Source organism: Corvus kubaryi, unplaced genomic scaffold (assembly GCF_017639235.1).
Source record: "Corvus kubaryi isolate FWS band 111438036 unplaced genomic scaffold, C.kubaryi_AGA036_p1.0 37341, whole genome shotgun sequence".
Classification (NCBI taxonomy): domain Eukaryota; kingdom Metazoa; phylum Chordata; class Aves; order Passeriformes; family Corvidae; genus Corvus; species Corvus kubaryi.
This window is the reverse complement of record NW_024581112.1, coordinates 12,379,600-12,407,234: the sequence shown is the minus strand read 5'-3', so window position 1 is coordinate 12,407,234 and position 27,635 is coordinate 12,379,600. Positions and strand designations below refer to the sequence as shown.

Genomic DNA, 27,635 nt, shown 5'->3' with positions numbered 1-27,635 from the left:
CCAATGCAGCTCTGTAAGAAAAATTCAAAGCTGGGTCCAGACCCTCCTGTGGACTGCGGACTGCAGAGGAAGACATCTTGATAAAAATGACATTTCAGACCTGGTATCAGAACACAGATATTAAAGACATTAATGTACTCCTAAGCAGATCTGAATACTCAGCTGCTGATTCAGGGCAATGATCATGTTCCCCAGCATACAAGACTATAGGTCAAGAGAGGACAGGACTGTAAAGATCAGTGTGGCAAAACTCAATATGAAATTGTACAGATAGACACGTCTGTCCAAGTGGTCCTACCACAAAGTACAGTTAGATTGGTGAAGATCTCCTGCAGGAAGACAACGGAGAACCCTCCTGCTCAAAGCAAGGAGAATACTCTGCCTCTACAGAGACCTCAACTCTATCCCATGGGATTTAATTATGGCATTTGGAGCAGTTTTATTTAGAGGGAGAAGAAAGGGGGGTAAGGAACCTGTTGGCTGGCAGTGGCAGTGGCACTTGTACCAGCTGTGCTTTCTACCAGCAAGTTCTGTAGCCAGAGCTGTGGTCCCTGTGGTACAGGGAAGCACCAAAGCAACACCCTTTGCATGCTTTTCCTCCTTGATGAAGATGAGGTTGAAAGCTGCCATGGCAAGTGTCAGCTGCATCTTCTTCTTGGAGCAATGAGTCTTCAGCAAGCAGCATAACTTGTCCCTCAGCATGATGGGTCTGAGGAGCCTGCAGACTTGTGTGAGCTCGTGGTCCTCATGGTGCCCAAAAACCAGTGGTCTGGGGCATTTCTGTCCTTCTCCTCCTAAGTAAAGGTCCCCAGCCCAGCCAGTGCACCTGCAAGAGAGCAACACTCTTCCTGATGCAAGAAAAAGCATCAGAGTGAGTGGAATTTGAAATATTTCACAAAGGCTATCTCTGCTTTTTTTTTTTTTTTCTTTTCTGACTCATTCCTGTGAAAATATGCTATAGATATAATGTGGAATAGAATCTCGCTCTGCTATAGACAGGAAAAAGTTGATATACACCCCAGACCAAGGGCAGTGCTTGAACCAGATACCACAAGTGCTCCTAGGCATTATTGCTGATTCTGAACACCTAATAATGGAAGAGCAGGACTGTGAGCAATGCTCTTGAACAATCACAGCATCCAAAAATCTGTTATTTCTCATAAACAGACTGAGTTTAGCAGCTCATAGAACTAATTTCAGTTCCCAACTTAAGTGAAAGTCAGAATAGTTTCCACCATTTATTCTCAGCACCTTCTTTTTCACTGACCTATTCTCTCTCCACCATTCCTGTCCTTGGTCAATAGTTTCCAGCGTCGACCTACAGTCCCTTCCTGGACTCCTGTTCCAGGTTTAATATTTTTAGATGGCACAGACATTAAATGCCAGCCCTGGGACACAATGCCGTTTGTGGGGAACTTCCTGCAGTTTCTTCTGCTGCTTTATCTTGTCCTAGGATTAATATACTAAGCTACCTGTCTCTTTGGCATCTGGAGATTGTTTCCCCTCATGGTATGGGGTACTTCTTGCATCATTTTTCCCTTGTGACAATCAAAATTGGCTCTTGCTAGTAGGTGTGTAGCAGTTTCAAAAGTTGGACAGAGAAAAGACTTTTTGCAGTCTTCGTGCCAAAGAGTGGCCCAGTACTTCAGCCTGGATGCATGTGCTTGATGCAATTTTTCTTCCTTTCCCCCAACACTTTGCTACAAGTCAAAGCAAGGGGCTGATAGAAGAGGGAGGGAGTCCAGTGAATGTCATGCTGATTCTCACTATCATCCCTGTATCAGGAGCCAGTGATAACAGCAAAGGTTATTGCTGCAGGGGAATTTCTTTGCCCTCATTTGTGATGGATTTATTATTCAGGCTGCCAAGAGAAACACTATCTTCCCTCTGTTTACCTTAGTCTTTATCTCATATTACCACCAGGGATTGTTTTATGGAAAACAGGCAAGACCCCAGCTATGCTGGAGGGTTACGTGGTTTTGTATGGGTATTTGCATTTAGATGGGGAAAGGAGAAGGAAAAGAGGAAGCTTAGTCAAAACTTTTCAGGATTTACTAGTATAACTGTCCTGGTAAATAAGGTATGTAAAAAATCTTCAGTGGTAGTGGTAACACATCTATGCTACAACCCTTCTATTGACATCCTGTATCTCAGTTATCTGAGACAGGATGGGACAAACCAGCACTGCCAACAACTAGTACTTAGCAACCATGGTTCATGCAAGCAGGTCATAGCATTTGCTCTAATCATGACAAAAGTCTGAAATGTAAACAAGACCCTAGTGTTGCTGAGAAAAGGTTTATGGTGGATTATATCTCTGCTGCAATCAGAAAACACAGTCCCTTTCCTCATTTCTAGGTGTGTTCCTGATCCCTTCTTTACTGACATTCACATGGTCATCCATCAGCAGGAATGGAGACCTGAGCTGGCTGAAAATTACTTTTTTTCCTTGCATCAAGCTTCTTGATCACTAGTTCCAGTACACAAAAAATTAGGACTGTCCTTTTCAACCAGTTTGCTCCTCAAGTGCCCTAAATTAGGTAATGTGATCACTCTTTCATAGAGATCTATAGATCATAGGGCTTCAGAGAAATTACTTTCCAGGCATTTGAAAGTTGACCATATATCAGGAAAATAAAATAATTTTTCTTGCATACATCTAATCCTAGTCATGGCCTCCTGGAGATACTCTGTCCATAGTCATGGTTCCTTCTTCTTGACCAACTCCAGCTCAAGCACACCATAAACATGTCCTCGAAACTTTCCCAAATAATTTCATTTGCAAGCCAGTTCCTCCTCCTAAACCTTTCAACTATGACCACACATCTTCACAGTTGGCCATGTTTCATGTAAGAATCATCATTCTCCACTTGAAATTAGCCAAATACAGTTCAAGCCCAGGAGCCTGTGGCAGGCCAGCTCTGCACAGCTCATCACTGCACTTTCTTTCCACCCTCATGGTGTTGGTCAGGCTCTTTGTCATGGCATGATTGACAGATCTAATGAGCAATTATTCATTTTACCTGTGCAACAAGCAATCTACAGGGAGAAGGGGAAGAAAGGCACAAGCTGCAGATTCTCTGTGCTGGAATAATAACAAATTCACTGTCTTAGAGGCATCATTAATAAGTTTTGATCATTAGAAGTAGATCTGTATTTCCTAGATGTTCCTTGGTCCTCTCTGCTAAAAATGTCTTCAAGCTGACTACATCAGAGAATGTTTGTGATGCAAAATTATTCTCCTAGAAAATAAGAAATCCACAAATTCACTTCAGTTAATTGAGTGTTTGTTAGCTATCACTGAATTTAGCTGCTTTTGGATGCACAATCCAGTTAGAAAATGCTTTCTCCTTCTCAGCAGTCTAATACTACTTTTTTGTAATTACTTTTTTTCTTCTTTTGGTACTTGTATACACACTGCCTGTTTGACTTGTTCTTGTTTATCCTAAGACAAGACATTCACTTTTCTACCCCACCAGTAATACACCTCTTCATTTGGAAAGCATTGCAGCAGATGAAAAGAAGGAATTATTTAATAGAAGCTACGGGGTGCTGTAGGGTAAAGAATCACCAAGGGAATTGAGGGCTGCAATTTAAGAAGAGGGGCAGCTGTAGGGGAGGAGGCATCCAAGCTGAGGAGATATGGAAACAATCTCCTAGGCAATAGAGTGTAAGCACAAAATTTTAGCAGCTCAGAAGGTCATCAACTTAATTGCAACCAAGGTCACAGTGGGTGAGGGAGAGTTGTGTATAGACTATATATTTATTTCTGTGCTTCCTGACTTACATGCTGGGAAGTTTTCTCTATTTAAAAGAATCAAATAATCTTATTTTTATTCTACTAAGGGCTCTTCTGTTTTGAGTTTTGAAGCCTGATGGTCTTTACCTGAGAGCTCACCAGGACAGTCAGATTCACTTTAAAGCTCTGAATGTTTGGATCCATTTATAAAACCTAATTTTGCTGTCTTCTCTTTCATCTGTGAAATCTGTGATTTTCTGTGTCTTACTCTTGTTGCTGGGTTTGTTTAAGTTCTCTCTGCTTGTTATTTTTGCTCTCAGATCTAACCTGTGACCACATTGTGGTGTAGGACAAGAGAACCTCAAGTTAACAAGTAATTTACCTGAGGTGGCATCATCGACAGGGATATGGTGCTCTGTGCAGACTGCCACAGTTGGGTTGTTTCTGCAACTGGGACATAACCCTGCCCCTTTAAAGCTCATTTGGTTTTTGACAAGTCATGGCATATCATATTGTCATATCATGTCATACTGCACTGCCATCATCCCCTACCCTGATCTCTTCAAGTTTCCTTCCAAATGCATCTATTCCAACATCTACTTCAATGGCTCCTTCAGGTCCTTGTGTTCCTGTAAGTATTTATCTGATCTCAGTTGTGAGATTTTTTTCCCCCATTCTGCCTCTTTCTACTTGAGTTATCAAAAGCTGATGATTCTCAAAATCTGCCCTGTTTCTGTCAATTCTGCTCCACTCAGTCTAGTATTAGTCAGTACATGTCCACTTGAATATCATCATATTATCTTGTTATTTCTCCATGATGAAAGCCCTTAAACTTTCTGGTCTTTTTCTTTTACTTTTTACTGTGAACTCAACCCTTCTTTCAAGTGTCCTCTGAGAGTTCTCTGTCATTGTGTCTCCATATTCAGCCTGGCTTACTATGTGCCCCTGCACAGCTTAAATTTCTATCTTTTGCTACTGGTAAAGCATCAGTCCATGATCTGTTTCTTTTTTTTTACTATAAAAGCTGTCTTTTCTTCCAGCCTCCCTCCCTCTTCCTAACCCTTTACACAGCATTCTTTCTCTCCCAAAGCTCTAATTGCCTCCTGTAGCTCTTTGAAGCCTCCATGGGTATCTTGTCTAATAAAATGTCCTAGTCAAGAGCTTTGTTCTCATCTAGAAGCCACTGCCTTATCTGACATCTACTGAAGTATTTTTCCTGCCTTTTCACTCTTTTTTGCTCCATCTAAAGGTATTGCTTGAAGCAAAATATGCTTGCTGTATCTTTTTCCTTTCCAGATTCCTATCCCCTCATGCCCTTCAGTGCTTTTCTTATTGCCTCTGTGTTTCTCTCTTGGAGATTGTGTTACTGTTAAGTAGTCATCCTTTTGTCACCTTTCTCCTCTTCCTCCTTTAAAACTCCCTTTTTCACCTTTACAGTTCCTTTTGTCCCATAGACTATCTTTTATATTATCTTCTTTGCAGACATGTGGACCTCTTGGGCTGGGCTTTCTTAAGCACAGAATATTATTTTTGCTTTGTTCTTAAAATGACTGTTTCCCTATTCTGCATGCAGGGTTCTAAGTAACAATAACTCTGCCTCAGCAAATTCCACTCCTGTCAGTCTGGGGTGGCAGAGGGCTCTGCATGATCATCTGCTGTAATGTCTGCATATGCAGTATTGGGAGCAGCTGAAAAATAGATGTGGTGCTTTGCTCCAGAGGAGCTGAAATCTGCTGGTGGGCCGTAAGGCTTGTATACAGTGAGGTCATGAAGTGGTCTAGATCTCTCAGGATCAACCTGTTACAGAACAAACCAAAAAAAGCTCTAGCATAAGCAGAAGTCCCAGAAGTTAATATGGTATCTGGTAATTGTGTGGGCAGGGCATAGGGAACAGTGAGATTGTCACTGTTGATTAATAGCACTGGGATTTCAGGTGATAAATCTCCTGGGACCAGACCATGGGGGGAAATGTGAGTCTTCAGTTATCCTTACCCCCCTCCCTGCCAGCCTCTCAGAGCTTTCACTATAAAGGCAGTAGGGTGGGAAGGCTAGGAATTATATTTCTGCATCCTGAAAAGCATTCAGGAGAAATAAATAAATAAATGCTAATAAAGGGAGACCTGAGAGAAAACTGGGAAGAGGAGGGAGAAAAATAGATGGCTGACTGGAGGAGAACCCATCTTGGGTGACAGTTCTTCCAACTTCTTTCCTTTACTGTCACTTAGTAACCTAATTTGGACTAAAGCTGTATTTTCATCTATCACAAACGTGTCCTTCTTGAAACACAACTTTGGAGTCCCACTAGGGCAAAGGAAAAAGAAAAGGTGTATGAGCAGGTGGCGTACCTTTCTTCTTGCATGCCATGGGGGAGCCTAGAAACTTTTGTGAGCTTTTAGAAGAGGCTTAGGTGGACCCGAGGAGTGAAGCCATGTGTACAACTCATCTGTGTTTGTGGCTAGTGCAAGATGGTTACGACATCTTCCTCTTATTTTCACATCTTCCTCCAGCTCTGTGCTAATCTCCCGAGTCTGCTGGTAACCTCTGAAGCAACAGCAGTACTCCATTGATGAGTCCTGGTGGAAGTGCAAAGCAAGGAAATGGTAAGCAAGACAGAGAGGCAATAAAGAAAATATAAAATGAAGAGCTGTGGCAGGAAATTACAGGAAGAGTGATAGGGGAGATTTGACAGCAGTTACTGGGCAGCAGCAGTGCAGAAAGGCAGATTTTTTTTCAGGATGTGCTCTGTATTCTGTGTTTATGGGACTCTGCAGATCTGAAAACATGGAAAAGACAATGAGTAGAGCCAGAACTTTACCTTTCATTAGGTCAGCTGTGCCAGCTGGAAAAAGTGGACAAGCTGTTGGTTCTACAAGTTCAAGTGTGAAATAGAAGCAGCAGATCTCAGAGCAAGTACAAGTTGAGAATAGCTGCTTTGAATTTAACTAGTGTTAGTGAGGCTGGAGGCTGTGACAGAGATTATTGGTACATTATGAAATAGCAAGGATTGTTAATAATTTCCAGAGAGCTCACAAAGCACTTTCACCTCCTAGGGGAATTAGGGAGACAGATGATTTATAAGCTGAGTAGCACAGTAAGATTAGTGTTCAGGACACATGAAATACTGTGACATAAATCCAGTATCTCTACAGATTGCATATATTTTGTCATGCACTGAAATGATGAATTTCTTTTCCCTGGTAGACAATATCTGGGTACAGAGACTAGAGGCAGAGATATTGTTTGATGAGAAGTGGGAATTAGTTGAATACTAGGTCCTTAGCAAGAGATGAGCTAGGTCTTTCCTAGTGCATAGGTACCACCACGCACACAGTGATTGTTCAGGTTCAGCTGTGTAGTTATCACTCTACCATCCCATGCACTGGCTGAAGTGTATTACACTGTGGGAAGCACAAGTGAGGGCTCAGAGGGTTTGTAGGATGTCTTGCTAATGAGGATAGTAAAGGTGTCTTGTTCAAGTAGCATCTGGAGTCGCTTGGTGAATGTTGGCCTTGGGGTCCTTCACGCTTTTATTGATAAGGTGAGTGAGGCTGGGGCCAGTTTGGAAGGTGAGAGGGACAGTTCTTGGAAAAAGCCTTTCAGGGTAGAATCATCCTATTTTAGGCTATTATTATATCATTATTTCCCATGGAAATGCCACAACAATATCATGCAAGACAGACAGTAGTGTTTGATTAGCTGGCAGTAGAGGGTTCATTTTCATACTGCAGCAATTTCTAATGTGCCATTCTTTTGCCTCTTGAAAAACAAGAGCTAGAAGAGGAGTGCACTTTCAGATAAAGGTTCTCATTAGTTTTCTGCAGTGGCTGTGATGAGTGTTCTCCTCAGTACATATAATAGTGACTGAAGATCTGGTGCTGTATTACAGCTTTGATGTTTGCTGGGCCGTACTGTGTTCAGTCTTTAGGCTTCCTATACATGATGTACCTTACATTTTAGACAGTTTTTTATATTTTATACACTATATACTATGAGCAATGCATCATTTTTTATATAAGCCATAGTGGCAATGGTCTTCCAAAAGCATCTCGATAGGTTGGGAGCAATTAATGCCTGTGTGATGGTAACCTGTGAGGGTATCCAAATGTGTTTTTCTGATTTCATAGGCACAGTCACTTAGAAACTCTTCTTTAAGGTGATTCATTACAAGTTTTTTCCTACCTATGGGGCACAGTCTTCCCCCAGAAAATAGTCCTTGTTGACAGTAAAGTGAGTGCTGGTGAGAATGAAACAGGAGAGCTGGTAAATTTTGGGGCAGCACTGATGTTGCTTTTGTAAATATTCAGTGCTTGCCTGGCCTGATACCAGTTGTGGGTTGTACAGACTAACCTTATCCACAGGGATATTACTGCTAATGGATATCCATATCCTAGCAGGAACATTGGAGAAGGTGGTTTGTGGAAGAAATTAAGTGTGTCTTCCTCTTGGAGACTTTCTTTCTACCTTACTCTCAGGTTCCACACAGACTAAAAAAAAGCGAAAGAAGAAATGTTTTAAAGGGTCTGCAAAATGAAATAAGGAGACCGCTATTCTGGACCCAAAAAAGGGTGTTTTGCTCTTCTCTCCACCCCATCCTGCCTGCAAATCTCTTACTCAGTATGAGTAGCTTGGCATGTGAGTTCTTTTTTCTTGTATACAGTTTCTGGGATCTTGAACTCTCTGCTCCTCCTTAATTAATAGCCCTCAGAAGACATATAGTTACAGGCAGCACACTGACAGTACTGGGAGGTGTCTCTAGGCCAAGTTGCTGTAACGTGCTTCTCATTCCTGTCGCTGGCTGGTAGCTCACTGGTGTTGGCTGAGCTCATTGCTTCTCTCCCTGGCTGAGAAACAAGTGGCAGAGTGGAGAGCAGAAGCTGTTGAATGCTCTAGTCTGTGGAAAAGTGAGCATCAAGAAGAATTACGTTTCTGCATACACCTATAATTGAGTACCCACAGAGTTGTTTGGTGACATTCTTCAAAGTGCAAAGTGTTCCACATAAGGACACGTGGGAAAGCTGAGATTAGACTGCAACATTCAGCAGTTCACAGGGATGCCTGACTTCTCCATTAGGGCTTGCTGATGTGGACTGTGGACTTGGAAAAATTGTCTTGGGACACAGAGTGAACACCCATGTCATTCCATCTCACCATAGCTGCTGGCATTTTTATGATTGTTGCTCAGTCTTTCGGACACCTGGTATCTCGGGAGAAAATGAGGAAGCCCACTGACCTTTGTTCTCATTGCAAACAGGGAGTGCGTGGGATGGGGAGCTGTGAAAGAAGAGATATCCTGGATAATAATGTCTGCTTCCTCCTGTCTGCTTTCTGTCTCTGTGCTTGTAGCTCTGTCTGTCATACCACCTCCTTCCCCCTGCCCCCTCCCTCTCCTTCAGGAGTTCCCCTGTTGCTCACACCTGATATTCAATCCCAGCAGAGTTATTGCCTTTTGCTGAGATCAAACACGGCACTGGGGAATCATGTAGCAGGGGAAGGTTGCTATAAATATAGTTGAACCCTTTGGGCAGGAAGGGAAGAAAGTGAGAGAGGCACAAGGACAAGGAGGAGGGGCAGAGAGAAAGAGAGTACAGGAACAGGACAAGTTGGAGTGGTCTGAGGAGAGAGAGAAAGGAAGGCTCAGCAGAGAATGCGGAGGCCATGCTCTCTGCCAGAACACGAGGTGGTTCTAGGTAAGGCCCAGAGCAGCAGCTCAGTTTCAGATGAGCGTGAGGAGGAGTAGAGGAATGGAGAGCTCAGAGAGCAGGACGCAGGAGCGCAGCTCGAAGCCAGCTTTGTGGGGGGGCACACCGCAGTACGACTATGTCTGCTTTGAGAGATGCACCCGGTACGGGATACCTATGGAGGCAGGACACGAGGCCGGGGCGACAGGGGACGACCTGCGCTCCCTGGAGAACTCCCTCAGCTACCCACAGGTAGGGCTGGACAACGGGATATTTGTGGCAAGACAGGTCTCCCTGGGATCACACAGGCTCTGGGGCTCTCAGAGCAGCACTGGCAGAGCACACATCCCTGTCCATCCCCAGTCCTACCGGCTCTCCCCTTCGCTTGCTGACTCCCAGGTCAGGCTTTGACATTCATGGCTGTACTTCTACCTAGGAGCCTACCAGTAATTCAAGTCCGAGCTTATTGTCACCTGCCATGGATGCAATGAGACTTGGAATGGGCAAGCTGGGATGGGGAAAATTAGCCAGAGCATTAATGTGTTTGTAACAGCAAGGAGCAGCTGCAGCTGCCTTTGGCTGCATAGTGATATTAAGTAGAGCAGAAGAGTGAGTAAAATCAAAGAGAACAGTGAGGTATATAGATGGGTATCTGTCTGCACAGCTGTATAGATGAAGTAAAGCTCTCTTGTGACTTTTCTCTGACCATAAAGCACTTCATGGTCATAGACCCATACATGTATATTCGTATTTTTGGTAACTCTTAGTGGAGCTGTAAGTGAGGGATTTCCTAATCCTTAAACTTGACCTGACTCTTGCTCTGGTTTGTATAAGCACTGGTTCAGAAAAATGTCTGGGACATAGATGTACTCTGGTTATGGCTTTTTGTTCCACTATGCTCTGTATCTCCTTTACCTCTTCTTTTGGGACAGCCTCCTGTGAAGGAGAGGGTTTACAGCAGAGTCCTGGTGTCTTATTTCCTACCACTCTGCCCTGACTAAACTGACCTAAGAGAGCTGTGGTGTAATCCAGTCAAATTATGAGGAAGAGAGCATGTGAATGTGAAATTCGTAAAGTGGGTGTTTCTCCTTAAATGAATACAAATCCTCTTACATGGATGGTGAATGAAGGAGATTGCATTAATTGTCTCCTAAAGATCACATGAGGTAGTGATAGGCAAAAAACCGTATTTGCCACCAATTCAATCTCTTCCAGTAGATAAGCATCCCAATGAGGATTGTTATGTGTCACACTGCAAAAGATCAGAGAATCATTTCCATGGCCATATTCATTTCTCTTCTGAAACTGCCTAAAATATACGAGAGTTTGCATGTGTCCTACACTAAAGTCTTCCAACACCACCCCACTGGCAGGTTTGAAAGCAGCAGCCCAGATGGACAGAGGTCTGACTGGAGCAGTTTAGGCTTTATCTGCACTAACGCAGGCAGTGCTTTGGCTGCAGCAGCCACGCCAAGAGGGTGAGCGTGGGGGTGGGATGGGGTGGAGAGGTAGGTATGCCCACCTGGGGCTGAGCTCCACTGGGGTCACACCTGCCCCATGGGGTGCAAACAGGGCTGGAGAGCTGAGGTGGGTGAAGGAAATGCACCTTTGTGCGTGTGCCATGAACCAGTAGTGATCTGGGGTGTGGGGAGCTGCGAGATGCAAACCCTTTCTCCAATAGAGCACATCCATGCACAGAAACATCCCAGTTCGCACATATCCACCAGATATGCCAGTCCCACACACCTAAAACCACTCTCCAGCAGGCACAGATGACACAGTGAGGCAACACCATCAGCTCTGTGCTCGTGGTTCCTGACACCAGAGTGTCTCTGTGCTCAGTTCCAGAGGCGTGATGGTCAGTGCATGTAGATAGATGATCTCACATACAAACAAGAAGGCCATCAAACCCATTCCCATGCATATCTTCAGGCAGAAACATCCCCAAGAAAGCAAGCAAGCATTTGTGAAGGCAATTTGCAATCTAAAAATCAGACAGTTGTATTTATAGTTTTACTGAAAAACATGTCCTAGAAATATTTTATTTAAACAGTCGTGTACACATGTGCATGTACATTTATCATGGAACTTTGCATGCAGACATATTCTGGCTGAGCCAGGCTTGCTGTGGATGTGTATATTTTGCTAGTCATTCATGCACATGCAGATAAATTATAAATATGCATGCCTACTTTGTACAAACATGCACACTTATTAGCATGTTATTAGCATGAAGAACAACCTGTTGCACATGTTTTCATCCACTTCCAAGCAGAGTAATCATTAAGATTTCTTTCCCCACTGTCACGTGAAAAAACATTTGACAGAGATTCTGATTCTGTTTTGCTCTTTTCTTTTGCTAGGTGTTGCCTTCTGTTGTACACAGGATTTGGTTTGGTTTACACAGGCCCCAGAATAGTGAAATCTTGGTCTTTGGCCTGGGACCCTCAGATAATTGATAGTCAAGAAACATATAGTCGTTAATAGATAATAACATAATAGTAGTAGGATAATAATAATAATAATACACTTATATTTTTTACAATTAATATAACAGATAGTAGACATATGATAGATGATGTAATATACCTTGATAAAAATATGCATTATCATACACTCTAGGATTTTGTATTGTTTTCTTTCTGCATGAGAAAGAAGCTACAGCTGGTGAAGTATTTAAAAGCTGTGCTATTTGTGACTATAGAAAGGGTGCTCCTGGCAGGGAGCTCACTCAGCAATACACAGATGGGTGTAGTGGGAGGGATGTGCAATAAGAAGTCAGGCAATGCAGGAACACAGAAGAGCAGGCTCACAGAGAGAGGTAGGTGGGAGGGCCTCTGGAGCTTTCCAGCCCAAGCCCCTGCTCACAGCAGGGCTGGCTCCAAAGGAAGGTCACCTTGTTCAGAGCTTTTTCTGTTCTGAACATCTGCAAGACTGAGGATTCCCCAGCCCCACTGGGCACCTGCTCCTGTGCTGAACTACCCTCAAGTGGGGTTGGATGGGGACGTTTTCCTTTGCACGGGCTTTACTTTCTTGCAAGTCGTGCTTTTTCCCTTTTGTCTGTCACTGTGCCCCTCCAAGATATCTCGCTCTGATGTTTCCCTCCAAGCCCTCTCTCCCTTCAGGTAGCGGAAATGCTGTTAAATTTCCCCTTGGCCATCTTTTCTTCAGGAACAACTATTATTTTCTTGCTGTCCCCTGTTCCTTACTTGAGCCTCATTGGCTTTATGTCTAAGCCGTTGACCAAGACATTTCACTGACATTTAAATTTACTTAGAGAGTGCGTTTTGGGAGGTTTCACCTTTGAGGTCAAATATGGCTTCTCTTTGGTGATCCATCAGAAAAAAAATCACCTAAGGAAGATAATTTCAGGAATAGCAAGACATCTACAAGGCAGGAGTGAGAGGGATGAGAAGTACATGCCAAGGTGGCCTCAATGGCCAGGAGCAGCGGATCATAAACAGGATGCACTGGCCGAGCTGGGAATGGGGATTTAAGGACTGGAGTGTTCTGTAGGGAATGTATTGTTCAGTCTGAATGGCATGGGAAATATCCTAGGCTTTGGACTGTGGGAGGAGGGCAGTCTCATACAGGTGCTGACCCCTCAGAAAATAGCTCCCAGAAACGTCTTGAGATTGTGGTGTATTTTTTCCCCTGAGATTCTGTGCAGCTTTTCCTCTGTTACTCAAACAATGAAATTTCCCCAATTTTTGGAAAGACAAACTCTGCATTGATAAATGCTTCTTCTCTGAAAATGAGCTTTACCTGGTTGTGCTTTCTCCCTGGATGGTTTGGTTGGTTTCTTGGTGGGGTTTTTTTGTTGGTTTTTCTGGTTTGTTTTTTTTTGGGGGGGGGGGGGGGGGGGGGAGGGGGATGACACGATAATTGTATGTTCCTCCAGTCTATCCTCAGTGGTATTTATACCTTCAGCTGTTTTTGCACCATTTTGATGCTCTCTCTCATCATTTAGCCAAGTAGGCATGACAGTACCTTTTCTGGTTCAATCCTTAGGTGGTAACTGAGAACTTATAAAATTGCCTTCATTTTTTCTGGTGCTCAGAAATCCTGTGTTCCTTGTGTTAGGGAGCAGCAGAAGAAGGAACAGTCAGAGTCCTACTGTGTTATATTTTTAGATTTACATCTTCTAGTGGAGTGGATATTTCTTGCCTAGCCTAATTTTGCTGCAAGGTCATCTGCTGATTTCTGGATTCTTTCTGTCCCACAATCTCCTACCATTTTAGATACTTCCAGAATCCTGGAGAAGCAAAGCACATGTGTGAAGCATTCTTTAAATGCTTTGAGACCACCTGGTTTGCCAGTACAGCAACTTCTTTTTTATGTCTGTGGACTAACTCCTTTTTTACTCCTCCCATATCCCGAGTGCACCATTTTCCAGCCAGGCAGAAGCAGTGAACTAGGATACCATATGAGGGCTTTCAACATTCATGCTATTATACTGTCACACTGTTCTATCTGGCAGATGGAAGATTCTAATTTGAATCTCATACTTGACATGGGTTTTAGCTGTATTTGACATAAACCCATCCGTCATGACCATTTAACAGCAATGAAACACTGCCTAAGGTGATGTGAAGGTGTATTTGTCTAAAATCTGCTAGTACTTGGCATTTTTGTCTGAAAGACACAGGAAAAGAAGAAATGAGCAGTTTGCTGGGTAGGAGTGCATTCTGTATGTGGCAGCTTACCCTGTAGATTAAATTCTTCAGCCTAATGTTTCTCTGTCCTGTCTGTTTTAAGGGGGTCAGAGCATGGCCATTATTCACTGCAAAGAGTCTGCACTGCTTAATTCACCTAGAATGTATTGGTAATCATGTGGTTAACAATTGCATTAAATTTGTGTAGCTTCCCAATACAGTGATGAATGGAAGAATACTTTCAGCTGTTCAGATAGGGTCAATCTGTTTAAGAGGCAGCAGGTGAGCCATCTTTAGAACAGGATGATTTTAAAAAGCATAGATACGTGTTCTGTGGAAAAAAAAATCACTAGGATTTCCAAAGGGAGCTATGTCACATGGCTCAGGTGTCTCTTGAGGAATATGTGCAAATAAACAAAATACTTAGGACCTTCAGTCATATTTGTTATGTTGAAATATTAATTGGTAGAGCACTGTAACAGGTGCTCAGAGAAGCTGGGTAATTTTTACCCCCTGGAGACGTTTAGGAGTTGCCTGGACAAGGTCTTGAGTAGCCTAATCTGGTTTACCTGGTTTTGGAGTTTGCATGCTGTGGGCAGAGGCTTGGACTAGAAACTTCCAGTGGTGCCTTCCAGTGTAAATCTTTCTGTGAGTCTCTGTATCTATTTTATGGGAACATCACTTTTGCTACCTTGAAAGGTGGAGGCAGGAACTGTCAAAAAGAAATGTCTCCTAAGTGTGTGGTAGTGCTTTATCTCTGTCATGCATCCCGTCATTCTCCAGCTAAAGTGTCTGATTTTGCTGATCTAAACATGGCTCATTCTTCTCCTGCCACTCAGAAAATCTCAGAGAAGCAGATGTTGTACTGCAGAGGGAGCAAAGGGTCACCTTCTCACAGGTGGGAAGGGCATCAGGTGGTAACCTGGTCTGAAGTAAAGCCAAAACTGGTTCACTGAAGGACATGCAGGGAGGAGAGGCTTATTCTCTGCTTCTCAAATGCACACCTTCCCCACCTATACTCTGAAAGAGTGAGGTGTGATAGCTGCTCTTAAGGGAATCTGGTAAACAAACATGGGGCACAGTCAGGGTTCTTCAAACTCCCTTAAGATGTTGACAAGACAGCACAACTGCCCAGTTTACTGCAGACCCATGTAAGAAATGTCCTTGGTAAGCATGTGCAGCTGGTTGTGAATTGCATATAACCAACTGTGTTTAGTATCTGAAGAAAAAGACTAGATTAAGCAATTAGGAAATTCAGAGGAATTGGAGATACATGAGGGCTTAAAATGCTGATTTGGGTAAATAATGGTTGGAGGTGTGCAGCAGCCTGTGATATTTCTGAGATGATGCTGCTTCTTTTCCTCCACAGGCACCATCAGTGGCTGTGTGCCCAGTTAAGCATTCCTTGGCAGCAGGAGGAACAGATGCAGGACATTCCTGCAGCCTGTTTGAGAGTGTAATGCCTCTCAAAACCTTCAGAGATGTTTTACAGTGCTGCTGAAATCTGTGAGACAGCCCTGAGGATGGTGGCCTCATGTGAACTACTTTGACCTTCTTTTGTACCTCCAGAGAGCTCTCTCTTAATGTTCAAATGCTGTCTCTTAATGTTCAATCTCCCTTTTTTTTTCCCAGGACATTATAAAATAATGAATGTTCTGTGGTCATATCTTGTACTCTGAAAAAGGAGGTGAAAAGGTTTTGGGGAGATTGGAAAGAAGGAACTAGAAAGAAAAAATAAATGAGCTGCATCTGTCTGAGATTTTCTGTGTCTCAAGCTCCCTGCTTGGGTACATTTGGGTCTGTACCTTGGACTGTTGGTAGATCTGCCTTGTCATCCTTAATGCTGTTTGTGAAGGAGCATTTGCCTTACCTTTTCCTTGTGATCCCTCTTGTTTTCTGCTCCTCCAGCTTTATGGCCGATACACGGATCAGATAACGGATAACATTTCAGAGAAGGAAGCAGCAAAACTACTGGAGAAACAGGCCCAAAGGAACAATGGAAGAGCCCTGAAACGTGACAGTCAAGTCCAGATCAAAGAAGAGCACTATTCCAAATGTCAAGGTACGGACAATTCATCTTTCATTACCCTATGACACGATATTGGGTAGGCCAGCAAGAGAGGAGGAATTTAAGCAATTGTGACTGGGGAGATGCAAGAGGGAAGCAAAAGGAATCAAACCTCATTGGGTTGAAAAATCTTTTCTAAATGAACTTTGATCCTAGAAAGAGAAAAGATATGTTTGGAATAGAAAACAACCCCAAGTAAATAATTTTTTCCACAACAGATCTCTGTAATGGGAGGAAAAGGACACCCTCATGTCAGACTTTTGCTGCTAGTGTACAAGATGTTGAATTCCACCCTGTGTGTCCTGCACACACACACACACACCCTTTTTAAAATGTTTTTTAAACTACGGAAGATGTTACAGAACTGTGTAAGAGAGGGATGGGTACCAAGCCTTCAACATGAAGCCCATGATGCTTCCAAATAAATCCTTGTTGTAATCAGTCCTCAGCATAGGAGAGACAGACACAACTTTATCTATGCTCACTCCATTTTTCTGGTCCACTTTTCCCTCCACAGACTGTGCTAAACGCGTCCAGAAATACATTACCAAGAAGCTTGGAGAGGACTGGATTTTCTTGGTTCTGTTGGGTCTGGTCATGGCGTTGGTGAGCTGGGGAGTGGATTATGCCAGTGCAAAGACCGTACAGGGTGGGTCCCATTCAGATGTTGCAAAAGCAGCCAGTAAATGATACAAGTGTTTTACAAAGCCCAGTGACCAGTGTCACTCATCCTTTAATATCAGTGTCCCATCCTCAACCCTTGCTGCTTGGGAAGTTTGAAGTTCTGGCAACACAGTAGAGCAAAGGTTAGCTAGGGAGAGGTTCTTTAAAGGGATGGCAGGGGAAAATTTAGAAGTAAGTGGGCAGAAACAAGGGATATGTGTATGATGAGTCAAAGGCAAACAATTATTTTGAATCCCTTTCCTTTCTTCTCCCTTGAATATAGAGGAGCACAGGGAAATTATACTGTGGCCTTTCCTGTTATATTGCTTCTCTTTCTCCCCAGGAATGCTAAGAACATGGGGCATGGGGAGAGGAAGGGGCTCTTACATGCCCTCCTGACACTGTTTCTACTTTTTACCTCATTTTTTCTTTTCCAATTTTTACTTATACACTGCCCTGAATTTTTCTGCTACCTGGGCACATAGTGCTCTTTCTTTTTGCCCTTTTCACAAAGATCTCATATTCCCTGTTTTATATCCCTTCCCTGCATTTTTCCTGTGATCTGTCTCCCTTTGCCAGCTATAAAAATTACAAGATCTTTCATTCCCCCATCCTGGCGTGCACACATACACCCCCCACTGCCACATCCTGTTAACTGCACTGTTTCCCTGTCCTTACCCTCAGTGTCCCAATCCTGACCGGCAGACACATACACCAACCTTTTCCTCTTGGCTGCTGATGTCCACCAGACACTGCAATTCCTCACAGCCCCCAGCATTCCTTCAGCCCAGCATTCCTCCCTCTAGAGCTTCCCCATCTACCAGTCTACTGGCATAACCTACTCTGAGGTTTCCTGTCCTTTATGCTCCCTGCAGCTGAGTCCTTTGGTTTTTTTTTTCCTTTGCCAAGTCTCAGCCTCTGCTGAGGCTGTGTGGGGAGCCAGCCCAGGCAGGGAAGATGCACTTGCAGAGGAGCTGCAGCTCAGTTTGGATTCTCAGCAGCTCGTGCTGTTGTACCTGTCTGAGCAATGGTACCGCTGCTGTTTTAAAAGCTGCTGGCACAGCTCCCTTCATGCTGCTGCTCTAGAGGGGAAATCACAATCAGAGCTTTTAAACTAGTTTTTATGAAGAAATGTTTGGTGGACCACTTTATTGTCCTCCAGGACCCACACAAGACCCTCAGACTGCCAAATGAAAAGACACTGCACAGTGATTTGTCCTCACAAGTGCATGTAACACACCTCTTTTTATGCCATGCTTGTGCACAGATATTAGTAGTGTCTTCTATCCATTCCTGCAGAATGCCTGCTTTATTGGGGAACTCGTACTCAAAAACGTAACAAGGGCTGTCTTAGGAAAGGAGCATTAGGGTAGCATTTCTGAAGGAGATTTAGCATGGGCACGTTTAGCAAGTGTGTGATTCTCTGATGTCTACCAGCCAGTTTGGAGCAGCTGTGGTTCCTGACAAGTTCTTTGTTCATATGTTTACAGCCTACAAGTGGACATACAGAGAACTGCACCCGAATGTCCCTCTGCAGTACGTGGTGTGGGTTGCATTCCCTCTTGGTCTTATTCTGTTTGCGGCCAGTTTCTGCCACTTCGTCTCTCCACAGGCTGTTGGTGAGGGCAGAAGGAATGGCAAGATCTGTTTCTGTCTGTCTTGTTTTTCTTGTTCCATTTGCCTGCGGGTTTTGTTCATCCCCGGCTCTGCTGTTGTTTTCAGGGTCTGGGATCCCAGAGCTCAAGACCATTATGAGGGGAGTGGTCCTCAAGGAGTATCTCACTCTCAAAGCTTTTGTGGCCAAAGTTGTGGCCCTCACAGCTGGGCTTGGAAGTGGCATGCCTGTGGGGAAAGAGGTAAATATTGCTGATTCCATGTGCAGTAGTGACCAGGGTCTGGAAGGTGGGAGTTGTCTGTGGAAGAAGAATCTATAAATGTTTTCTTACTTTCATCACCATTTCTCTTCTCAAAACTCTGCTTTTTCCAGCAACACCTATCTTTCACTGGCCATTTTCCTTCCACTTTCAAAGACATGATATAGGAAACATCAAAGAACTCAAGTCAGGTGGTCTTTGAGAGGGAAAAAATTAAATGGAGATCAGAGAACTAAGGAAGATTGGAGGGTCTGGAGCACAAGTCTTACGAGGAGCAGCTGAGGGAAAAAGGGTTGTTTAGTCTGGAGAAAAGCAGGCTCAGGGGAGACCTTCTCACTCGCTACAACTTCCTGACAGGAGGTTGTAGCCAGGTGGGAATTAGTCAGTTCTCCCAGGTAACCAGGGACAAGACAAGAGGAAATGGCCTCAAGTTGCACCTGGGGAGGTTTAGATTGGATATTAGGAAAAATTTCTTCAATGGTCAGGTTGGTGGTCAGGTTCCAAGACACAGGTATTGGAACAGGCAAGTGGTGGAATCACTATCCCTGGAAGTGTTCAAAAGGTGTGTGATTGTGGCACCTGGGGGCCTGGTTTAGTGGTGAACACGGTGATGCTGCATTAAAGGTTTGGCCCAATGATCTCAGAGGTCTTTTCCAATCTTAATGATTCTATTGCCAACTGAGATGGCCAAAGAGAAATCATGAGGCCTGCAGTAGCTAAATGGTTGTCAGTAACCAGCAGGCAACCCTCTCTGATTTTCTCCTCTTCTCTTGCAGGGTCCTTTTGTGCATATTGCCAGTATCTGTGCTGTGGTACTCAGCAAGTTCATGTCAATCTTCTGTGGGGTGTATGAGGTAAGGCACATGTCTCTGCACACAGCTCTTCCACAGGCTGAGCTCCTAAGACACACAGTATGGATAGTATGGATAGGCCACAGATAGTATGATAGGCCACAGAACACAGAGGAAACACGTGGTTTGAAGTTCCCTGTACTGCTACAGAGCAGTAAAATACAAGCTGAACAAAAGTAGTGCAAGGCCAGACACACAGTCCAAATAACTGGTCAGGACCACCAGTGTTACCCAGCAAGTACACAGAGACTGGTTAGGAGTATGTGTTTGAAAAGTTTTCAATCTCATGATTGGTACCTTTGCACTGTGATCATTGACTGTATAAAAAAATAGCTGCAGACAAAGATCAATTTGTCTTTAAGCCAAGTTTATACAGCATTGCTAATTATAGACACTGACGCCTACGCTCTTGCTATCGCAGAACAGCCTCTGCAGGCTGATCACCGTATTGACTGGTTGTATAAAAAATCGATTAACTGCACATATAGATAAATGTAGGAACTCCTTCATGTGCAGGCTCTTAGCAGAAAGTGACTGTGTAATACAACTGAAGGTGCTGTTTTACTTGAGGGGATCCTGTCTGTGCACAAGGACCAGGTGTCACTGCTGAAGACCAGCTGACAGTACTAAAGACTGCACTAAAGTGTCTAGAGCCTGCTATTTGTAATAGCAATGGCTGACTGTGCTGCTGGCTGTTGCTTATTTTCATTGTTCTGGGTCCTAACCCCCGGCTTTGCTCCCTCTAACCCCAGCATGCCCGGCGCTCGCTGCACTCCCTGTTCCAGAATGTGCATAGGCAGCTCGACCTCCTGGTGCCGGCTTGCGCAGTTGGAGTCGGATGTTGCTTCAAGGCCCCTCTTGGAGGCAAGTGTCTTCCTATATGTGACATTTAATGTACAGTTCCTTTAGCCTCTTGCTGGGAGACTTCCTGCTGCCATGGAAGGTTCTCCACAGATACCTCTCCACTTTAGCAACACAAGTTCTTTCTTTTCACGTGTAACTGGTGGCAGCGAAAGGAAGGGATGGTTACAGGAAAACTGACACCTATTGAAGTGCTGGTTTCTAATGATGCAGCTTGTTCATCCCTGCCAGCCATTAACATTGTTCCACCTGGAGAGTACCAAAGGCTGTCCACAAAGTCAATAAGGATCAAGTAGAGAACAGAAGTAAAAAAAAAAAACCTTGCAAGAGGCAACAGGCACAGATTGCAACAAGGGAAATTTTGACTCTGTTCAAGGAAATTATGTTCTTCTCTCCCAAGGGTGGTCCAGAAGTGGCATAGGTGTTCAGAGTGTCCAGAGAATTTCCACCCTTGGAAATGTGCAAGACTCACCTGGACAAGAACCTGATCTAGCCTTGGAATTAGCAGAATTAACAGCTCTCTGAGCAGGGAGACAACTTCAGTGGTTCCTTCAAAACTTTCCATGATCCCACCCACCCGGAGGAGAAATCTGGAAATTTATGTGTCCCCCATGCACTTATACTAGTCTTGTGATTCACAGAATTTCTTTAAACAAGGGCACATGGTAACTTCTTCCTAAAGCAGTGGAAATATATTCATAATTAATTTGTCTTTCATTTCACTTCCCTCTCTCCCCATATGCTGCCCTGAACCTCTTTGCATGGTTATTGTGCCCAAAAGTGTAAGGAGTTTTAAAATTCTATGGGGTTTTTTTCTAAGCTGGCTTTAGTTCTTCCATGCCCTACTTTCCTGTTAGCCTTCAAATGGATGAGTTAGCTGACAACTGTAACATGGTCTAGCATCAACAGTAATACTGATCTTTGTTGTGGGTGACTATTAAAAAAAAAACAACAAGGAAGGAACATAGTTTGTCAGCTACAGATTAGAGGTTCTTCAGCTGGTAACTTGAGAAAAGATGCCAGGAAGAAAATCAGGCTAAGCAAGAGAGAGGCTGAGAACTGTGTGTATGTGGGCAGTCTAGCAAGATGTAGACAGCCTGAGCTGAAGCCTGAGGCTTCAAGGCAAAATTTGTCAGTCTGCCAAAAGCCTTGAGAGAAAGCAGTTTCAGAACCAAGGATCAGACCAGAGTCAGGTGGAACCATTGGTAGTATACAGGAGAATGGTATCTGTTTTAATGGTAAAAAATTAAAGCAAAAAAAACCCCAAACCCAAAGACCTCTGTGGAAGTCTGTGCTTCTTGTTCCCTTCTCTGTACCTGGAATTAACATAGTCTCAGAGACTGCAGGATTCATCATACACAGTTCACTGGGAGATGCTAGAGAAGAAAAGAGAAGGGTAAACAGGGAGTGATCTAGCTGCTGCCTTTGGGAGCTGAAGGAGATGTCAGACAAAATAGCCAAAGTCTTCTCAGAGAATAGTGAAAGGACAAAGAGACAACAGCCACAACTTGAAACAAGAGAAATTCTGTCTATGCATGAAAAGAATTTCTCCCCTTGTCCCAAAAGTGGTTCAGGGTGGCACAGGTGTCAGGAGAGGCTGGGGAATCTTTGCCCTAGGAAGTGTTCAGGGCTGCCCTAGTACCCTGATCCTGAGCACTCTGATCCTTCTGCCCTTGATCTAACCTTGGATTTAGCCCAGCTCTGAACAGAGAGATAGAGAAGCATTCAGAGACACAGGACTAAAACTTACTGTGAGTCTGTGATAACATTGTAGTGTGGGAACAGAAAATTATCATAGTTTCTGTAGCCCTAGTTCCTCTATTGGATTTACACCAAATTGCCAAATGTGGTTTCCATTACCTGGAAGTCTTGTGATCTTCATCTGACCTTGGTCCCAGATATAGCTCACAGTTTCACATCATATTGCCCTGGTGCATAACTTCTGGGTGTTGTTGCAGGTAAACACCACCCTGTGTATTAAGAAGGATGGATTTGAAAAGCCAGTTTAGCCCTTGACAAGCAAATGGTGCCCAGCCTCTGAGAAAGACTCTCCCTTTTATACCTTCCAATTACTTTTATAATGATGACAGTTTTCACCAGGACAGCACAACGCTTTACTGGGTGATCTGTCACCCACTCACCCACCCAGCGTGGAAGGACCTTCAGGACCAGTCCACACTCTGTTCTGGACATGCATGTGCCTTGTGCGCACTGACTCACGGGGAGGTTTTTGGAGGCATTCTGTGGCACATGTGCATCCTGAGATTCCCTGCCAAAGTAAAAGAGATGGAGCGAAACCTACTTATGCTCCTTCCACCCTCTGGAGGAATTTCCATGAGACATTTCATTTACAGTGACAGGAATGTGTATGTTTCAAAGGAAAATGAGATGCTGCCTTCTTCACATGTCTTGAATGTGTGATTCCAGGTATATGCCTGTCCTGTGCCAGGTCTTGCCTTTTCAATATTTTGAAGCCATCCAGAAGTAAGATAAACCTAGCTATAACTCTGAGACTGGTGACAGAGCTGGGTGACATCATGCAGTCTTACATGCCAATTTTGTTACTCACTCTCTGCTTTCTTTCCTTCTTTCTTCTGTTTGTCTGTCTCTCTTTGTCTCTTTCACCAGTAGCAGCCCTATTATTACACGGATGTCCTGACTGTGGGGTGCGCTGTGGGTGTTGGCTGCTGCTTTGGGACACCACTTGGAGGCAAGTGGCTGTTCTGTTTCCTTTTCCCCAGGTATCTAAATCCTCTCCTGCCTAGTCCTCTTCTCCTCTCCCACTCTCCTGCACCACATTTTTGATGTGACATTTACTTTGGACAGAGATACCTACCTCTAGCATTTTCAACCTCCCCAGCATCTTGACAGCCTTTTTTCCACATGTTGTCCACTTTCTGGAAGCAAGAGGAGAAGGCTTTCTAGAGCAGTGGTCTCCAAACTGGGGTGGGGGTACCCCATGGGATACACAAGGTGATCTATTTGGTGTGGGAAGGAAATACTTTTTTTCTATTTTTTTAATATAAATTTCTATTTTTTTTTAATATAAAAAGTAAATAAATCGAACTTCACTAGTATTAAGTATATGTATTGGCAGTGGGGCCCTAATATGTCACATGGCCACTTGTCACATGCAGTGCATGAGGTGTAGAGGTACTCCCAATGCAGAGGGTTGACCATGGTGCCCTCAATCATTTCCTCTCTTTCAGCATATTCCAATGAATTGCAATCAATATGTGCCCACACTGGATTAAGTGGATTTATGGATTATATTATCTAGTGTTAACTACAGTAATCCTCACAAATAGGAAAAGTGGCTTAAAAAGGTTCCTGCAAAGAGGCTATGGATTGAAGATAATACTAATAATGTGAGCGAGAGAAATGACAAGAAAGTGGCAGAGCTGACACTTCTAGTACAGGCCCTTATTCAGTCCCATTACAAATAATACAGTACAAATAATGGCCAGCTAATGAGATCTGAGAGGAAGTTGGACAAAAAAAAAATTAAAACTATCAAAGGCTATTTTAAATATGGATCTATATCTGCTATCATTAACGATGAACCTCACCCCATGTGTGTATCATGCTTTGAGAAGTAATGATGGTATTAAGCTATCAGAATTAGCAAGACATTTAAAATCCAGGCACCCGGAACATGAAGACAAACCTCTACGTTTTTTCAGCAATGTTTCAAGCCATGTGACATTCAATTCAGTACTTTACAAAATTTCACTGGACCTAATGACAAACGTGTAGAAGCCTCCTTTGAGGTCTCTTGCTTCACAGCAAAAGAGAAAATGCCACATCCCACAGGAGAAACACTTGTATTTCCTGCCATTAAACATAAAAATAAAGCACAGAAAGCAAGAGAGCAGCAAATTAAAATGTAAGCACTGCTGGAAGACACCTAGCGGACATTGCTTAAGGTTTGAAGAAACCAGCATCTGTGCAAATTACACAGCGGGAGCGGCTTCCTGTGCAGCTGGATTAAGCACAGATGTTTCTAAAATGCCTCAGATGATGGTATTTTCCAGATTCTGTTTCAATAGTGAAAGGCAGAACTTCTTTCTGTGAGACACTGAAAGGAAGCTCTATCACAGAAGCTGTATTCTCAACAGTGAATTACTTCTTCAATAAAAAATGTTCTAGAGAAGAGCTGTGCAAGTGTAACAACTGGTGGAGCAGAATAAGAGAAGAACTGGGTGGTAAGGTTACCTAGACAAAACTACACCTGGGATTCGTGCACTGCAGTGTTCACAGACGAGCTATCGCAGCAAAGAAGTGGGATCCAGACATGCACAAAGTGCTACAGGATGTCATTGATGTGGTTCATTTTGTAAAAACAACACCCTGAAACAGTAGAATCTTTACAGTACTTCATAATGAGATGGGAAGTGACCAAGAAAATCCTACAGGCAGTTGCTGGTGATCTCATAGCCACTGAATTTAATGTCCAGTTGCACATTTTTCTTTTACAAAAAGACAAGTGTTCTGAATTTGCTGGTTTTTTCTGTGATGACAAGTCTCTGTCAGTAGATTGCTACCTAGTAGTTATTTCTGAAAAAGTAAACATACTTGATGTACTTCAAGGTGAAAGTGATGTTCTAGCAGTGGGTGAGAAACTGCTTTTCAAAAGAAACTTGTGGAGGTTTTGTGAATCTGTTGCCAAATACAATGTAAGTGTCTTGGCTACAAAAATGCTCTCATTATAGATATACTCAAAAAACTTGAAAACAAGAATTTCTACCTGTTTAAAAATTGTCAAGATTATGATTTTTTTGTGGGTTTTAAACCCACTTGTTAAAAATATAAAAATTCAACATCTTCTGATCATTTTGCAAGAACAACTGATTGACATCAGGGAGGATGAAAATTTACTATCCAACTTTCACAAAATTCTTTGCATAGGTGGTGGGTGGGATTGAAAAAATAGTATCATGATTTAGCCAGCACAGCCAGTAATACATTTCTTGCATTTGGATCTATGTGTCTTTGTGAGATCCTCTTTTTAGATATGACAGCCATTAAGACCAAGCATCAAAATAAATTGAACATAGAACCAGACCTTTGAATCACCGTGTCACAAAGCGTTAAACCCAGATTTTAAAAAATAAAGTATATTACTATTTCAGTGAGAACAATTTTTTTTGTTCCATTAATAAATAAAACAAATAATCTTTAAAATTACGTTTATTTCATCTTTATCTCATCCTTGTTTAATTTCTATTTTTGTGCATGTTTTATATTGTACACAATATTTTAGTACAGTAGTACATGCGTATTATATTTAAATAAATACACATAGAGGGGAGAGGGTACATGCTCAAAAACCTTTTATGGGTAGGGGTGCATGATCAAAGAAGTGTGGAGACCACTGCTCTAGAAAGCTAGTTAGAATCCTCTCTCATGCTTCTAACATTACACTTCTTATTTTAACTTTGCTCCCTTTCCAACTCTTTCTAGGGGTTCTTTTCAGCATCGAGGTCACCTCCACCTACTTTGCTGTGCGCAATTATTGGAGAGGCTTCTTTGCAGCTACCTTTAGTGCCTTCGTGTTCCGAGTCCTTGCTGTCTGGAACAAGGATGCAGGTAAGCTAAGAGCTGTTCCTGCTCTCTTTGTACAAAAGTTCCTCTGTTAATGCATTATTTTCCATCTTCCTCAAAACCACGATATTTTTATGATGCTTGAAACGTCTGCCACAACATGTGACTTTCAGCAGCACAGAAGGAAGGAGAAAGGGAAGTGTCTTGTCATCTCGTCTCTTGTCTAGCCCAACCTATTCCTAGGAGTTCTGGGATGTATCTAACTGACAAATGACAGAATATGAGTCCTCAGCAAGCAAAAGGGACCCTGAGGTGGGATTTTGTTGCTTCTGCTCAGAATAGTGTCCAGGCTGCAAACACAGAGATATCCTCTCACAGAGGATGTAGTCCTTGCTGGAAAAGCCATGGTCTGCTTTGGTCACCTCTTGACTGAAAATGTTAAAACAGATAGTCAAGAAAATTGAGATATTAAATGATTAGGAGGCTACAGGTTTGGTAGGATCTGACTGAAGGTCCTGAAAAAATAAAGTGTGTCAAGTGACTGAAAAGCATAAGAGTGACATTTGTGCAGACAGAAAGAGCACAAGTCAGGCTTGTTCAGTAGAGCATCTCAAACACTGTGGGAATAGAATTCTGGTGCAGAAGGCTGCCATTTCTTTGTAAACTTCTTCCTTATAATACCTTTATCTTTTATTCTTGCATCTATTTTATTGAGCTCCATGTGAGCAGTTTACTTACTTAAAACTGCTATAACATGTCTCTCTTGACTTCAGAGGGATGGATTTTTTGGGGGGTTGAATATTCTCTGGAATATAGAAAATGACTACACCTTCTACCTGAATGTAGAAAGTGGCTACATCTTTCTTTATGTAGCACTGCCTAAAAGTAAATCTGGGGTATTTAACCATTAGGTCTGTCACAAAAAACCCAAACCCCGTATCTGTCTGTTCTTTCCAGAGAAAAATATAAGAAACTCAAAGACATAACAGGAGATAACTTCCTTCACTTTGTCTTTTCTGACTCCCTCGTTGATCTCTCAAATCACTAGAAATCACTAGAAATTAGTTTCATTTCAAATGACTAGAAATTCGCTTAATCCTGAAACTTCTTGACTCCTGTCCCTTCTTCAAAATCATCCAGACAGCTTTAATACCGATATTAATGGCTCCTCAAGTTCTTCTTCATTGACAGTCTCGGTTAAAAACTTCCATGATTCAATTGGCTATGAAAAATTGTTCCTTTTCACAGTTCTGTATTTTCTTTGTGTTGTCAGTCTCCTTGTCCTTGCATTAAGGAACTAGAAACGTTTACCTAGCTAAGTCATTCATTATTTTACGATCTTTTATCATTTCTGCTCTAACTTGTCTTTCATGTCCTTTCTTGCTCATTTATTTCCCTTGGAAAGCTACACACCCGGTCTTCTCAGTCTTTTATCATGCAAGGTTCTTCTATTATTGCCTGCTACCAGGAAGAAGCAGGTAGGGAAGTGATCACATCAGAGTGACAGATGCAAATAAGTTGTGTAGTATCTCACCAAAATTCTTTTATTTCTTGGACCCACATAATCTTTACTGGCTTCTTGTTACTCATGGCTTTGTCAGCTGGCATTACACCATTATCTGTACTTTCCAAATAACATCTGGTTATTTGCCAAACCACTCTGGTTGGTTGCTGCAGCCTGAGCCTTTCTTTGCCAGTCATG

At 42.9% G+C, this 27,635-nt stretch overlaps 1 protein-coding gene across 1 annotated transcript in view; it reads left to right on the top strand.

Moving 5' to 3' along the window:
• Positions 1-9,197: 9,197 nt before the first annotated feature.
• The window catches only part of CLCN1 (chloride voltage-gated channel 1), a 36,115-nt gene continuing 17,677 nt past the window's right edge, over positions 9,198-27,635 (top strand). Inside the window, exons 1-8 of the mRNA XM_042031351.1 lie at positions 9,198-9,669; positions 15,981-16,134; positions 16,658-16,789; positions 18,294-18,422; positions 18,526-18,659; positions 19,454-19,531; positions 23,021-23,099; positions 25,853-25,978. Of these exons, the coding sequence (XP_041887285.1) occupies positions 9,457-9,669; positions 15,981-16,134; positions 16,658-16,789; positions 18,294-18,422; positions 18,526-18,659; positions 19,454-19,531; positions 23,021-23,099; positions 25,853-25,978 (1,045 nt within the window). The 5' untranslated portion in view covers positions 9,198-9,456. The remainder of the gene's footprint in view (positions 9,670-15,980; positions 16,135-16,657; positions 16,790-18,293; positions 18,423-18,525; positions 18,660-19,453; positions 19,532-23,020; positions 23,100-25,852; positions 25,979-27,635) is intronic.